Raw genomic sequence first — 14,957 nt, 5'->3', positions numbered from 1 at the left:
GGAAAATTAAATTGTATTTGTTTGATGCTTTGAGCACCATAATCAGTCATTCAGTTCCATTTACCTCCATTGTACTGGACAGGCAGCAGAAGTTCAAAAAATGTAACTACATGAATAACTACTAGGCATAAAGTTGCTATAACGTCATCCATACCATCTTAGAGCTGAAATAAATACATGCTGTTCTTAAATGTTCACATGGTCTTTGGCTTAAGAGACATGCTTGTGGGGGAGTATTCTTGCATCATACAGAAAACCACAAACGCCACTGCCAAAGACGAGAGGACAATGCAAAAAGTATGAGGGTTAACGTTAACAAATCTGAGAGGGCTGAATGCTTCATTTCTTCATTTCTGCCAGTGTTCAACAAAACATTTTAGCATGCATAGCTTCTGTATCTCAGAACACCTTTGCTCCTGTGACACCAAATGCATAGAGCCTGAAATTGTGTGCAGATACAGGAGCCTTCTGACCATCCCCACAGTTTACTAGAAATGGCTTCAAACACACCTGCAATTGCCTGGTTTGCATTTAAAGGGCCACATTTTAACTTGAAAGAATGATTGATCAAATTGACACAAGAAAACATGAAGTATTTGTAAGCCTCTAGCCCTAAAAACAAAACGAAACAGGTTGAATGGCAGGAAGTAGCGAAGTGTTGAACGTCACCAGATCTGAGTCAAGAAGCGCATTACTGCACACAGCGATAGTGTGTGAACTGCTGGAGCCGGTGTAAGTGTGCCATAGCCACAGCCTTCCCTCACACATGCATGTGTCCTCAATGATCGTGTCCTTCAGTCACAAATTTATTTATTTATTTTTAAATCTAGCGATAATTTTGCTATGGAACTGAAGGAATAGCAAGTGACACCCAGGGAATCATTATGTGAAATAAGCTGTACACTAAAAGAACTATATCCATCAAATACTTAATGAAACACACAAAATGAGTTGCTGCATCACATTAAGACACATTAGACTGCAACTGCAGCTGGTTTTTACCTAAATTTGTTACAGTATATTGAATCTCTTACCTGCTGCCATTTTCCTTCATCTCAGGCAGTACTTTTCCACTCTCACTCCCCTGCCAGCCACGCCCACCTGCCCACTCACCTGATCACACACCTGAGAGTCATTCCAATCAGTCTAGTATTTAAGCTGCTCTCCCACACTCACTCACACTATTCTCTGCTCTCATGCAAGACTCTCTCTTGTTGCTGAACCAGCCTGTTTTTGACTTCATCTGTTCTCCTGTTCTCTGTTAACTACCTAAGCCTTCTGTTTCTGACCATGAGTTTTACTCTGCATTCCCTGGATCTTTGTTAGCCTGTGATTATTTGGTGTGCACTTCATTAAACCCTGAAAGAGACTCAGAAATGCCATGTTTGCACTTCCTGGATCTTTGCCTGCCTGTGACTCTTTAGTGTTTGGTTCACCAAACATTTCAAGAGACATTGACCTTGTTGCTGCTTATCTGTTTCTGCCAAGTCTAAGATTAAAGATGTACAAGCTATATTTGTGTTCTGGTGGTACTGCATTTGGGTCTTAAACCCCCCTCTTAAAAAAATTCAGCATTAGAAATATCTTCCAGTAACACCAAAGTCATTGTACATATGGTGACAGCCTTTATATGGTGGTGTTTAATAAGGTGTGGGTTACTCTTACTTTCCAATCGGTTGATAATCTTAGCATATTTATATAAAGATTATGATTAAGTGTAGCTGTGCAGAAACTACCAAACTGCACTGTGTACGCTTGTGGTTTAACAAAAACATACATTTTTTCCCTAAAAAAAAAAACAATTTCAAAGCTGATTTTGTGAACATTTTCATCTGTTCAGTGTTTGTTTCCATGGTTGCTCATGTGGTAGAAATCTGAAATCGTTGAAGATCATTGAAGCAAGTCTGCTCATGAGAGTTTTATTATGGTTTCGCAAGGGGTTCAGGCACACAGATAAGAATCTCTTGGTGAAGCAACAAGTATGCAGAGAATAGGTGTCTTTGTAATCAGTTTGAAGGTCATGAAACCATCTGAGGTGGTTACGGTGAGAAACAACAACAAGACCATATAAGGCGGAAACAGAGGTCAAGTGGTTTTCCATTGTGTTACATACAGTACATCATGGGTTATGTGAGGGTCATACAAGATCACCATATGAAGGGTCTTCTGTTACACTGGCTTGCAATCTTCTTCTTTCTTGCCTGGGCTGGCACATTACTATGTTTCTTTGAGCTTCATCATTGCCAGCTCTGTCAGGAGAGTAGCGTAAAAGCAGCATCTTGAATGTGTATGGTGACACTCATGCTCGTGTGTACATGTGCATTATTCCTTTTTTCATCATTCCAACAACATACCCCACTAAGAATTGATTAATTTTGACTGTGAGCACAAGAAACCAACACCAATTTTTGCCACCATTATCTAAAGAAGATGAGGCGGAGGGCAGAACAGGTTTTTTAATGGTTTTCTCAATGATTTGATCAAAGTTGTTTGGGGATGTAAAATGTCACAGGGATTTTTGATTTCTGTTTCACTTGTTGACCTTTAATGACAAAAAAAGCACTCATATAGCATCAGTGAACCTTCTGAATGCACTTGTTTGATCAGAAAGAGAGTTTATTAAAAAGTCACTAAATTAAACAAAAGATTTCCAATAACTAATTTGTAAGACAGCAAAATAACAATAAGGGGGCATCATGCTTGAACACACAAACGCAACCGCAACAGAGCAGAGGGCCCTAAATGTGAACATTACTGAACCTTAAACATCAGCTTAGAAATATTTTTGCTTTTGACTGATGTGCAAAAAGAAGATAGAAAGTGATATTTATCTCAACATCTGCATTTAAATCTACATCTGAGTTCAAAAGAATAGTCAAAAATTTAGCCTTACTTAAAAAGTCCAGTTCTAGTTCTTTACACTGGCATACACACATTCACTGTTGGTGTTTTTCCGCTGTCTTCTTGATCCTTTGGGCGGTTTAACATTTAAAGCAACATAATGGAGGTTGTCTGCATCTCTGTGTTCCTGTCCACAAAATATGACAAAAAAATTCAATGTTGTACAATAAAAATGTGCTTGAATGGAGATTTGCCCGATAATTGAAGGAGTAAATTCTTACCTCAACATTTGCTGTGGAAGGAGCTGAAAATCTTGCTTGGCACTCTGGTTGTGAAACACAAAAGGAGCTCTTTTATTCAAAGCCATATTCAGTGAGCACGAGCAGATGCACTGTTAGTTACTATACCTGGAGATTGGAAACGGTTTCTTTTGTTCTTGTACACTGAGAGAGTCAGTAAAACCTTTGACCTTTAGCACTATGCTAAAGGTCAAAGCTGAGATCAAGAAATACACCAAGACAAGAAAGTCCACCTTATCTGTAGAGAGACACACATCAGAACAGAACCCTTAGCTTTTATCTCTGCACTTGTGCTCATTTTGATTAGGGACTAATCATGAATTTATTAGATGACACAACCTCTGCCAGAGAAGTTCCTTACCCTCAAAGTCCAGCTCGGTCCCGTTTCCAAACAATATGTGTCCACATGAGGCAACAGCACAGTAGTAGGTCCCAGCGTGAGACAGATTCAGGCTCTTCATCGGCAAGTTGTAGACACAGGTGTGCGTTTGTGTGTTGGGGTCCCTCTCACACTGATCATTCCTGCCTCCATGTGTGTAAATGAGTCCTGGATGAGATTCTTCAGAGTTCTTGAACCAGTAAACACTGTGTTCTTCATCACAAGTCCCCGTGTGTACTGTACAGTTCAGAGTCACAGAGTCTCCCGGCTGGATGGTCTCAGATGCTGACTGATGGACCAAAGTTGGAATGCTCACACCTGAAGCCTTTACACTGACAGTAGTGCTCTCCGAAATGTTTAACGTGTATAAGAAGCAGCTTATGCAGTTGTAAGTGGCTGAGTCTGAAATGCGCAGATCTGTGATTGTCAAGTGATTGTTGCCATTTTCAGAAGCTAATGTGAAGCGTGGATTGTTCTTGAATTCACCATGAAAAGTGCCATTTTTATCCAACATGTAGAAGGTAGAGATGAGCCTTGGTTTCTGTCCCAGAGATTTTTTATACCAGTAGAGCCTTACTGGAATATGCCTTTCATAGAAACATCGCAAAGTCAAGTTGTCCCCAGTTTTAACCAGTACAAAATCACTCTCTTGATGAAGAGACGAGGGCAAAGTTGTCTGAGCTGATGTGAAATTAGAGACAAATCAAATGCACAGTTACTCTTCAGTGATAGAATTCAGAATAATCCTCACATTAGAAATACTAGTATGAGGAGTTACCATACATTAACAGATCAACACTGGAGCCACAAAAACAACAACTCACCCATTTTCCCCAAGACAAAACATGTCAGATATAAGACAAACTTTGGAGATGTCATCATGTTCAGTTTCTTGTGCTGAATGAAAATAATCTTCATACTTTTTCCACTCTTCAGAGACAAGACAGTGTTTGATTGGCCAGCCTGACGTGACACTGCATTTCCTACTGAGGAAACATGATCACATGTTCGTTGCTACCTATCGTGTTAAGTTTGGCTCTTGACATGATTCACTAGGTGAGAGACAGCCTATATGAAGAAAACAATGCTCTTCTTCTCAGTATCTTCATCTCAGACTGACCATCATTATGTCCGGCAGATACAGTAATATTCGGGTATAATTATTTAACAACCAGTCAAGACAAATCATCAGTAATTATAATGTGTTTTAAAACAATGAAAAATCTTACAGTAATAGACTGAACAGATGCATCTGCCTGAAGTGCTGACTCATAGTTAAGTGAATATCCTGATTTGGATACAGCCCCAATAATGGCATATTATTATTGTTATTATTCTTATTCTTATTCTTGTTCTTATAATTATTATTATTATAAATATTAGTCCTTGCTTGCTAGCCTTCATGTGCCAGATCGTGATTGGTCAAGTGTCATTTGAGACCTGAGGCTCGAGTAACTGGAGACCAGATGGTGCCTGTCTCTATGCGTTTCTGAAAGTTGTAATGGAGAAAACACAGAAGACTAGCGAAAGATGAGCACATCGCCTGCTAATTTTAAAGGAGAAAACATCTCTCTGTAAATTACTATCTTGGTTTGGACTAAATATTTTTACAGCTGTGGATCGTATGGACCTTTGTTGATGTTACTAGACCGTTTTTGGCTCAGTGTTATTGATCTGTGCATCACTGAGAAACATAATTGGTGAGTTGCCTCAATGTTGCGTCAGTTTCAAAAATGGTTGTTTGTCTGCTGTTGCTGTTTATTGTGCCTCCTGGTGTGATTGTGTCATGAAATGGTTTCCATCAATTGATTCACGAGAATCTTAGCTTTCTTATGGTGTATAATACGAGTATAAACAAGAATGTCGGGTTTCTGTCAATAGACAGGAAAAAAATAAACAACACAAAAGGTTCCTACCGCCCATGGTGGGCTGTTGTCATATGAGATCAGCTACGATTATAACCACTGGGTTGAAGTTAGGTTTTCCTGTGTTAAAGTCTTTGTCTGTGATTTCTTTTTTTAAAATTTTTCTTTAAAATGTACCTACCTAGGTCATCTTGCCAAGCTGATTTCAGGTTGTGGTAGTTTGAAAAACTAATGTTTTCTTGTGTCCTGTGATTCCTTTTTTGGCAGAGGCTGGGTGTGGTTCTCCAGGTGGCTTGGGAGCTGGCTCCAACACTGCTGGGAGTCATCACGTTCAAGCACAGCATAAAGACTGTGGACTGCACAGGACTTGTCAGATTGTTTCCACTGCTTAGTGGTATAGTTGGCTGTTTACTAGTGCCACCTGCAAGTATAAGTCTATATTTAGTTTTGTTTCTCTCGTGTTAATTACCACTGCCTGATTTCCTGTGTCTTTTCCTTCTTGCTCAGTGAGTTCTCCTGCACCAATCCTGCTCCAGCCTACAACAGTCACAACCTAGTTTCGCCTGGGCCTCCACCACCACAAGCCCTCAACGCAAGTCCTCTCACCACCTGAGCTCTGTGTGCTCCAGCATATCTCATAACTTTTCTTCACCTCTGTAACTTGTGCCTCACTAGCTATTCCCATGATTCCCCAGCTACTAGTTTCCTGCATACCTGGAATCTTCTGTCATTATCCATTCAATAAATTCCTATTCTACCCTTGCTCCCTGTCCGCTTGTGTTCCATTGAGTCCAAATCCTGCCATAATGTAACACAGGTGTTCCATAGTTGTTGTATATGGCAACTGAGACAGTTTCTCATATGTATTTGATATACCGCTTTTATTGTGAGGATATTGCGAAAGTATCAATTCTATAGAAGACCGGTTTGGGGAATTAGTATATGACTGGATATTTTACTTAACAAAGTTCAGCACCTGCAGATATTTAAAAAATGTGATCGAGGTATGTTGTATTTTCTTTGTACCTGCTGACATGATGGAAATACCGAATAAATAAATATACCTTAAATATATGCATTCCTCTTCCAAAACCAATCATCAGCCTTAACGGTTGATTAACATCAACCTCTACTTAAAGAATTAAACTGATAGTAGTTTCTTTGGTAGAAAATCAAGTTAAAATGTGACGGCATTCTACTTGAAATGACACAGATGAGGGGCTCGTAAATATGAATTTATCTTCATATATGCTCAGCCAAGCACACACATTTCAATCTTTTCACTGCAAACCACAAGGGAAGCTTATGATTCTTACATCAGTGGATTTGTAGCAATATAAGCACATAAAAAAACACACCATACAGCTGTACTGTCACTGCAAAACCTTGTTTAAGTAGTTAACTGCAAGAAGAGGCTCTAAATTCATTATACAGTATGTATTATGCTGATGAAATTGTTTCTATTTTACAATTGACATCACCTCACTTCACAGGTGTGAATGAAATTCGACATTAAACACAAGCAACGTACAGATGAAACGTGCAGCTCTACTGCCTAACAGTTGAGTACACACATTCATTCTTGCTGTTGTCTCTCTGTCTTTCTGATCTGTTGGTCCTGAAATCCCTTAAAGCAGCGTAATGGAGATTGTCTGCATCTTGGTTACCCTATTAACAGAAAAATATACTAATGAATCACAATACAGTATGTATATAACAAAACCCACAAAGTAACTGATTTTTTGTGTATTAAATATGTTGGAATCAAAGTTTCACAGTGTTTTAAACAGTAAATAGATTAAACTCACCTCAATATTTGTTGTGGCAGAAGCTGAAACTCTTTGAGAGTCTGTTGGAAAACAGAAAAGCTCTTTATTTAAAAGCCATCTTCAGTGAAAACAAGTGGTCAGATAAAAACAGTATCAGTTACCTGTGCATTGGCAGCTGTTTCTCTTTTTCATCTTGCACACTGAGGAAGCCAGTAAAACAACCACAATGGTGGTGAGTGCCAAAGCTCCACTCAAGATGAACACAAGAGTGCGGGGAAAGTTCACCTCCTCTGCTTAGAGCCAAACATCAGACATTACAAAGCATTTAGGAGAGCTAAGCAGATAAATCACCCATTATCTTAGAGCTTGTCCACCTGAGAGCACAGACGAGATGATTTTTGTAAAATGTCCTGCTCAGTATGTATCTTGGTAAAATAAATAAATATATCATATGTATTGAGATTGTTTATGATTAAAACAATTACCATAGATCAATATATTGGATTTTATTTAACCTACCAAATATCAATATTGTTATCAGCCTGACAAATCCAATGCTGGCCAGGCTATGCCTGTTTAAAAACTGATGAGAGAGGAGTCAGAATCACTTTTTGCAGAACTTACCCTCAGTGTCTAACATGGTCCCATTTCCAAACAGTATGTGTCCACATGAGGCAACGGCGCAGTAGTAGGTCCCAGCATGAGACAGATTCAGGCTCTTCATCGGCAAGTTGTAGACACAGGTGTGTGTTTGTGTGTTGGGTTTCCTCTCACACTGATCATTCCTGCCTCCATGGGTGTAAATGAGTCCTGGATGAGATTCTTCAGAGTTCTTGAACCAGTAAACACTGTGTTCTCCATCACAGGTCCCAGTGTGCACTGTACAGTTCAGAGATACAGAGCCTCCTGGCTGGATGGTCTCAGATGCTGACTGAGGGACCAAAGCTGGGATGTTCACACCTGAACCCTTTACACTGACAGTTGTGCGCCCTGCAAATTCAAACTTGAATGCATTGCAACTAATGCAGTAATACGTAGCTGAGTCTGAAATTTGCAAATTTGAGATTGTCAAGTGATTTTTACCATGCGTAGTTTCCAGTGTGAAGCGCGGGTTCATGAATTCATTAGTCAAAGTGCCATTTTTTTCATGTCTATAGAAGGTAGAGATGAGTCGTGGTTTCTGTCCCAGAGTTTGCTTATACCAGAAAAACATTGTTGTAACGTCGCCTTGAAAGAAACACCGTAATGTCACATTGTCCCCAACATTAGCTGATTTAAAGCCACTTTCTTGACCCACAGATGAGGACGGTTTGTGATTAGTTGTCAGAGCTGATTAGAAAGGAGACAAATAAAGAGCAAAATTAATGCAATGATACAAATTCATAACAGTGAGCACAAATTATGTTAACAATGACAACACATATGTAAGGATACAAATACATTCACAAATGACCAAACTTACCTTTTCTCCACAAGCAAAGACAAGACAGATATAAAACAAATTTCAGAGATGTCATCGTGATCAAGATAGCTCGAAGAATGTGGAGGAAATCCATGCATTCTCTACTCTTAGAGAGAGGATTGTGTTTGATTGGCTAACAAGAAGTGACACAGATGTCCTGTTTTGGAAACAGTGTTGTTCAGTGCGCCCCTCCATTGTCTATTTTTGCTCTTGAGTCAACATGCTTGGGGAGAGAGTTGCTAGAGAATATGTATACATACACATGGGTGGCACGGTGGCACGGTGGCAACACTGTCGCCTCACAGCAAGAAGGTCCCGGGTTCGAATCTCGCTGTGGGCACCGGGTGTGTCCTCCACCATGCTTCAGTGCCTGCTGCTCGAGGAGGGCCTTTCTGTGTGGAGTTTGCATGTTCTCCTCGTGTTCACCTGGGATATCCTCTGTAAAAATATACCCCCACTAAAAAACATGCAAGAAGATCACCACCTGCAAGAAGATCACCACCTGACCAATGGTGAAGAATGGGTCCCCGTCTGGCTGCCCACCGCTCCTGGTCTGCCGCGGAGGAGGGCCGACCAGGATGGGTTAAAGGCGGAAGTCAAATTTCACCTCCGTGTGCCGTGCATGTGTGTGTGACAAATAAAGGGGAATGTCTCCCCCCGATTCTTCTTCTTCTTCTTCTATGTATTTTGGTCTACTACACCAGCCCAGCATGTCTGGACACTACACTACTAAGTTCAACATGAGTGCAAGCTCTGAACCTATGTTATGTTCCTGTTGAGAAACAGGCTTGCTATTGCTTGACCTTTGTTAGGATTTAATATCGATAATACCTACTGATGTCCTCGCTCTTATTTAATAGAAAATATAATGTTAAAAAAGCGTGAGTTTGGAAGGAGAAGATAGATGTGTATATCAAGGCACTCCATCCAAATGCCTTTGAGACACTGCACTCACAAGCACAAGTGTGGACCTCATGGCAGCACTAGATGAAGCAGCAGGGGATCACCAAGGTCAGCAGGATTTGGCCTCTGGGGACCATTGATGTCCATGCTAAATTTGGCTCCAATCCATCCAGTAAATACTGAAGTCATTTGACAGGATTAGTGAAAACTTTGGGAAGCTTCAAGAAGAATCAAGGCATCACCAAAATCACCACAGTTCATCTTCTGGGCACCTTGCATATCTGTATCAAACTCTATGGAAATCTATCTGATATTTGTAGGAAAAGTCAGGAGAGATCATAGGGGTCTTAATAAATAAACAATAAATCTTAATCTGTCCAATAGTTATTAAGTCTGGATCAAAGTGGTGGACCAGCCAACCAACCATCACTGTGATTCCTACAGCCATGCTAACTTGGCTAAAAGAAGTATGTTCGTTGCAGTGCTTTTTTGTTGCAGCATGTAATGTTGCTTGTGACATGGGGATGTAAATTATGTCACTGTGGCCACTACTTGGTTGGGTTGGTTTGGTCTGTCAGGCAGAAACACAAGATTTAAGTTGGAAGACATGACAAGCAGTTTAGAATAACAGCAAAGTGCCACTCCCCAAGCAAGCCTGGTCTCCAGGGGTTTCATCATAACAGCTGCATTACACTCTACAGACAAAAACAATATAATGATCGGCTGCATAAACATAAATATCACAGAGCTGGTATTTGTAGATTTTGATGTCATATCTTATTTAACCCTGTTTTAGCCTTTGGATAGTGATCTACAGATATAATGTATGAAAATAGTCTGGGCATTAGAGTTATGCTGTGTGACTGCTGTGCATGAAAACTCTGCAGAGATTTCCTGTTTGAAACCACAAAGAGAGCAACAGGTCAAAAAAAGTACGTGATCAAAGTATAGTGAGAGCTAGTCTTTGACTGCCGACCACATGGAGGCTAAAAAGCATCCTTACACCTCTGTATCAAGGTGTCACAGACTTGCTCTTAAAATTTCAAGATGTATAGTTTCTGAAAAGCACTTGAAGTGTGTTCATTCAAGGTTCATTATTGTTGCTAAGGGTTTTATATGACATTTGTTTCCTTTTGAAGTGACCAGAAAGAAGAACCCAGTCATGTTAGAAGATCTCTTCATATTCTGTAAAGTTTGGCTTTCTCACAGTCTCTTGTGCTCTCCCACCAGCTCTCTCTTTCTCTTTCTCTCAAGCACTTCTTGAATCAAATGCCCATCTTTAGTTGCAACGACACAGTTAATGTCCAATAAAGTCTTGTGAACAGGAGAACACTGTCAGAGAGAGAAATCACACCTGAATAAATAAATAAAATAATTTTTGATCGAACACAAATTGCATCTTTGAATGTGCTGTCCCATGACATCAACTCATCTATGAGCAGGAAATGATTTCTCACTACGACTGAGCATCTTCCAGTCAGTGGGGGTATCAAACAGACAGGTGTGGCCTGTGATGGCCTGTTTCTATGATACACTCTCTCAGAGCTGAGGGTTTTTGCTTTGTGAGCAATGCAGCACAGACAGACATACAGTCTCTCTGCAGGTCCTCCACTGTGGGAAGTGATTTAGTCTGAATGTTAATTTTCCATTGTGAACACTCTCTCACGTGCCTGGGCCCACAGGCTCCACACAGATGAGTTGTGTGTAGTTGTGTGTTTGCATGTTGAAAAGTCCAGTTTTACTGAGAGTAGAGAAATTGCACAATTGACAACACCGGTCATACTGTATCCAGGAGGCTTGGAAGGCAATTTTTATTAGTTTACTGCAGTGCAAGACTTGACATTCAGGACATTGTGGTGAAATTTGACAGCAATGCTCTTGTTTTGGAAAAATGACATCTTGAAGCTTGATAGACATATTCTCCTACAGAACAAAATACAATTGATGTATTTCCAGCTCCTACTGCCTTACACTTGAATACACACATTCATTTTGTGTGTCCTGACTCTGTCTGGTCGATCTGCTGATCCTGTGCTCCCTCAGAGCAGCGTAATGGAGGCTGTCTGAATCTTGACAATCCTGGTAAGAAAACATCATTTAACATTTAATCACCATAAAAATACACATTGCTTTTCTGATGTATGTCCATATTGAAGATAGCAACAGTAACACCTGTACAATACAGTGATCACATTGATATACCAACACTGAGAAAATTATACTTCTGTGCTTTCGAAAAGATCATTCTGCTGTACTTCAAAAATACTCACCACTGCATTTGGAGTCAAGGCAGCTGAAGGTCTTGAGTCTGATTAAGAATTAAAAACAACAAAAGCTTTCAAAATTCACTGAGATGGTGGTGGGAAGACTGTTTTAACAGTGTAAAGCCTCCATCAATTTATGACCTCTGTCTTGATTTGGTTGGTTTTATAATCCATATCAACTTCAAATGGATGCACCTCCACTTTTAAGGACCTAAATACACACAATCAAAAGTGATCAATGAAAGTTAACTTACCTCCACACTGACAGCTGTTTCTGTTGTTCTTTCCATATGATGCATATGCCAGCAAAACAACCAGGATGGTGGTGAATGTCAAAGCTCCAATCAAGAAATACACTAAGACAGAGGTCTCCACCTCACCTGCAGATCCAGATTATAAGAGACTTTACAGAACTGCAGAATATTGAGGAAATAACAATCATAGCTACTGTCTGTATGAAACATCTGCTTTCATCTTACTTACCTTCTAAGTCCAGTTTGGTCCCATTTCCAAACAGTATGTGTCCACATGAGGCAACAGCGCAGTAGTAGGTCCCAGCATGAGACAGATTCAGGCTCTTCATTGGCAAGTTGTAGACACAGGTGTGTGTTTGTGTGTTGGGTTTCCTCTCACACTGATCATTCCTGCCTCCATGAGTGTAAATGAGTCCTGGATGAGATTCTTCTGACTTTTTGAACCAGGAAACACTGTGTTCTCCATCACAGGTCCCAGTGTGTACTGTACAGTTCAGAGTCACAGAGTCTCCCGGCTGGATGGTCTCAGACGCTGACTGATGGACCAAAGCTGGGACGTTCACACCTGAACCCTTTACACTGACAAAAATGCCCTCTGCAAATTCAAAGGTGTTATAATAGCCAATTACACAGTAGTAAGTAGCTGAATCTGAAATGCGTAGATCTGTTATATTCAAGTGAATTTTACCATTATCATTACCAAATGTAAAGCTTGGATTATTTTCAAATTCATTGTAAAAAAATTGATATTTTTCAAATTTGGAGTAACCACAGATGAGCCTTGGTTTCTGTCCCAGAGTTTGTTTATACCAATAAAACCTAATTGCGTCACCTTCATAGAAACACTGTAAAGTCACGTTGTCACCGACATTTACTGATACAAATCCACTCTCTTGATGTAAATATGTGGATGATTTCAGATCAGTTGTCTGAGCTGAAGAGAAAAGAGATCCACAAAGAGCAGATTTAATTGATCATCCAAATCTCTTGCAAAGTATTACATCATATTAAATAAAGTTATGACAAACAACTTACCGATTCTTCCCAAGAACAGATAAGTCAAATACAAAGCCAACCACAGAGTCTTCATCCTGTTCCAAATACTGTGCTGAATGAATTGAATCTCAATATGTTCTCCGCTCTTCAAAGAGAAGACTGTGATTGGCCAATGAGAAGAACCACCAAATGTCCTGATTTTAGAGTCAGTGATCACATGATCAGTTTGTATGAAATGCATTGCATGAAGAAAGATCTATGATCTTTTTTTTCTATCCCGCACGTTACATTCAAAACATGTCCCATAATGGTGTTGTCAGTCCTTTTTTTTTTTTTGCAGCATGAGCATTTGTAATCGTTCTTCAATCTTCCCACTTTAAGAACTGTGGATGATAGAGGAACATTTTGCAGACTTTAAATATCCCATGTATTAGTAATGGTGTGGTGTGTCCAATGATTGGTGCTGCCATTCTCTAATGTAATTTTCACTATGGACTCACAGATGATGTTGTGAGTGTCTGCACAGACAGGTGAACATTGTTTCAGACAAATGGGACCTGAAACATTTGTTTCAAGATTAGCTGAAGGAAAGAACCAGTGCCATGCTGTGGTTATTATTGGCACATGTTGCTCATGCTGCTGGTAACATTCACGGGCTGTTTGTTCATTGGCTCACCTGCTCCTTTCCAAACATATGATGGCAGCTGTTTGGTTGACACAACAGTCAATGGAATACCTGTGTGCTGGCACAACTGTCAGGCAGAAATACCAGGTCACTGTGGGTGGACACCATGAGACGTTCAGGCTAACACCAACATGAACACCTTAATCCTGAAGCACAGCTGGTCCTGAGGAATTCTGCCCATGTTACCCACAATGCACTGTATTCATAGTGAAAAACACTGAAATAATTGGGTGCATATTTGCAAACATTATAGAATTACTAGTTATTATTTCACCACTTGAGGACGACTCACCACCATTTTAGCTTTGATGACTTTGAGCCATCATAATACCAAATTTGTTCCAGAGCTTCGCTAAATGTTTGCAAATGAAGATCACAGTTTGATTGTTCAATGATTTCTTCAATATCCTTGAAGTAGTCTGGGCATTAGAGTTATGCTGTGTGACTGCTGTGCATGAAAACACTGCAGAGACTTCCTCTTTGAAACCACAAAGACAAGAAGAGCAGAGTTGCCTCGACCAGTACACGACCAAACTGTAGTGAGAGCTAATCTTTGACTGTCGACTACATGGAGGATAAAGAGCATCCTTACACCTCTGTCTCACTGTGTCACAATAACCAACCAGCAAAGAAATCTGGGAAAGGCATTGTCTGTCCACTTCAGGGTTACACTCACTTTCTGTTTTCAGAAATGACATGCTGGTGAGTCTTGTTGCCACTCTGCTATGAGAAGGCTGGCCCTGCTGAGTCACAACTGTATCAGTCATGCTTGATGTTTGCAGAGGCTTGCTCTTAAATTCGAGGTGTGTTCATTCAAGGTTCATTATTGTTGCTAAGAGTTTTATATGCTATTTATTTCGTTTTGAAGTGACCAGAGCGAAGAACCCAGTCATGTTTCAAGATCAATTCACAATCTGTAAAGTTTGGCTTTCTCACAGTCTCTTGTGCTCTCCCACCAGCTCTCTCTGTCTCTTTCTCTCAATCACTTTTTGAAACAAATACCATCTATAATTGCAACGACACAGTTAATGTCCAAATGCTTTTTTTTGTCTTGTGAACAGGGAAAGACTGCCAGAGAGAGAAATCACACCTGAATGTATAATCAAAATAATTTTTGATCAAACACAAATTGCATCTTTGATTGTGATGTCTCATAACTTGAACTGAACTCTGAGCAGGAAATGATTTCTCACTACGACTGAGCATCTTCCAGTCAGTGGGGGTATCAAACAGACAGGTG

General features: G+C 40.0%; 2 protein-coding genes and 1 pseudogene across 2 annotated transcripts; all 3 read right to left on the bottom strand.

Annotated features, from left to right (window-relative positions):
* Nucleotides 1-2,908: 2,908 nt before the first annotated feature.
* On the bottom strand, nt 2,909-4,401 carry LOC143317476 (uncharacterized; annotated as a pseudogene).
* A 2,531-nt stretch (nt 4,402-6,932) lies between these two features.
* On the bottom strand, nt 6,933-8,670 carry LOC143316993 (uncharacterized). The gene is made up of 5 exons (XM_076724891.1): nt 8,616-8,670; nt 7,778-8,482; nt 7,315-7,446; nt 7,193-7,233; nt 6,933-7,052 (listed from the first exon to the last, which is right to left on the bottom strand). The coding sequence occupies exons 1-5, from the start codon at nt 8,668-8,670 to the stop codon at nt 6,933-6,935; spliced, it is 1,053 nt and encodes a 350-aa protein (XP_076581006.1).
* A 2,807-nt stretch (nt 8,671-11,477) lies between these two features.
* LOC143316994 (uncharacterized) lies at nt 11,478-13,126 on the bottom strand. The gene is made up of 5 exons (XM_076724892.1): nt 13,072-13,126; nt 12,266-12,970; nt 12,037-12,162; nt 11,789-11,826; nt 11,478-11,597 (listed from the first exon to the last, which is right to left on the bottom strand). The coding sequence occupies exons 1-5, from the start codon at nt 13,124-13,126 to the stop codon at nt 11,478-11,480; spliced, it is 1,044 nt and encodes a 347-aa protein (XP_076581007.1).
* Between the last annotated feature and the right edge of the window lie 1,831 nt (nt 13,127-14,957).

This window comes from Chaetodon auriga, chromosome 24 (genome assembly GCF_051107435.1).
Source record: "Chaetodon auriga isolate fChaAug3 chromosome 24, fChaAug3.hap1, whole genome shotgun sequence".
Classification (NCBI taxonomy): domain Eukaryota; kingdom Metazoa; phylum Chordata; class Actinopteri; order Chaetodontiformes; family Chaetodontidae; genus Chaetodon; species Chaetodon auriga.
The sequence above is the reverse complement of the archived record's forward strand: the minus strand, read 5'-3'. Positions and strand labels throughout refer to the sequence as shown.

What these genes read in the sequence shown, in the direction of transcription:
- LOC143316993 (XM_076724891.1), bottom strand. Translation starts at nt 8,670, where the DNA reads ATGACATCTCTGAAATTTGTTTTATATCTGTCTTGTCTTTGCTTGTGG. An exon ending in TCTTTGCTTGTGGAGAAAAG is followed by an intron (nt 8,483 to 8,615) that starts GTAAGTTTGGTC and finishes CTTTCTAATCAG; the next exon opens with CTCTGACAACTAATCACAAA. An exon ending in GACCATGTTAGACACTGAGG is followed by an intron (nt 7,447 to 7,777) that starts GTAAGTTCTGCA and finishes TTTGGCTCTAAG; the next exon opens with CAGAGGAGGTGAACTTTCCC.
- LOC143316994 (XM_076724892.1), bottom strand. Translation starts at nt 13,126, where the DNA reads ATGAAGACTCTGTGGTTGGCTTTGTATTTGACTTATCTGTTCTTGGGA. An exon ending in GACCAAACTGGACTTAGAAG is followed by an intron (nt 12,163 to 12,265) that starts GTAAGTAAGATG and finishes CTGGATCTGCAG; the next exon opens with GTGAGGTGGAGACCTCTGTC. An exon ending in CCTTGACTCCAAATGCAGTG is followed by an intron (nt 11,598 to 11,788) that starts GTGAGTATTTTT and finishes TTTTCTTACCAG; the next exon opens with GATTGTCAAGATTCAGACAG.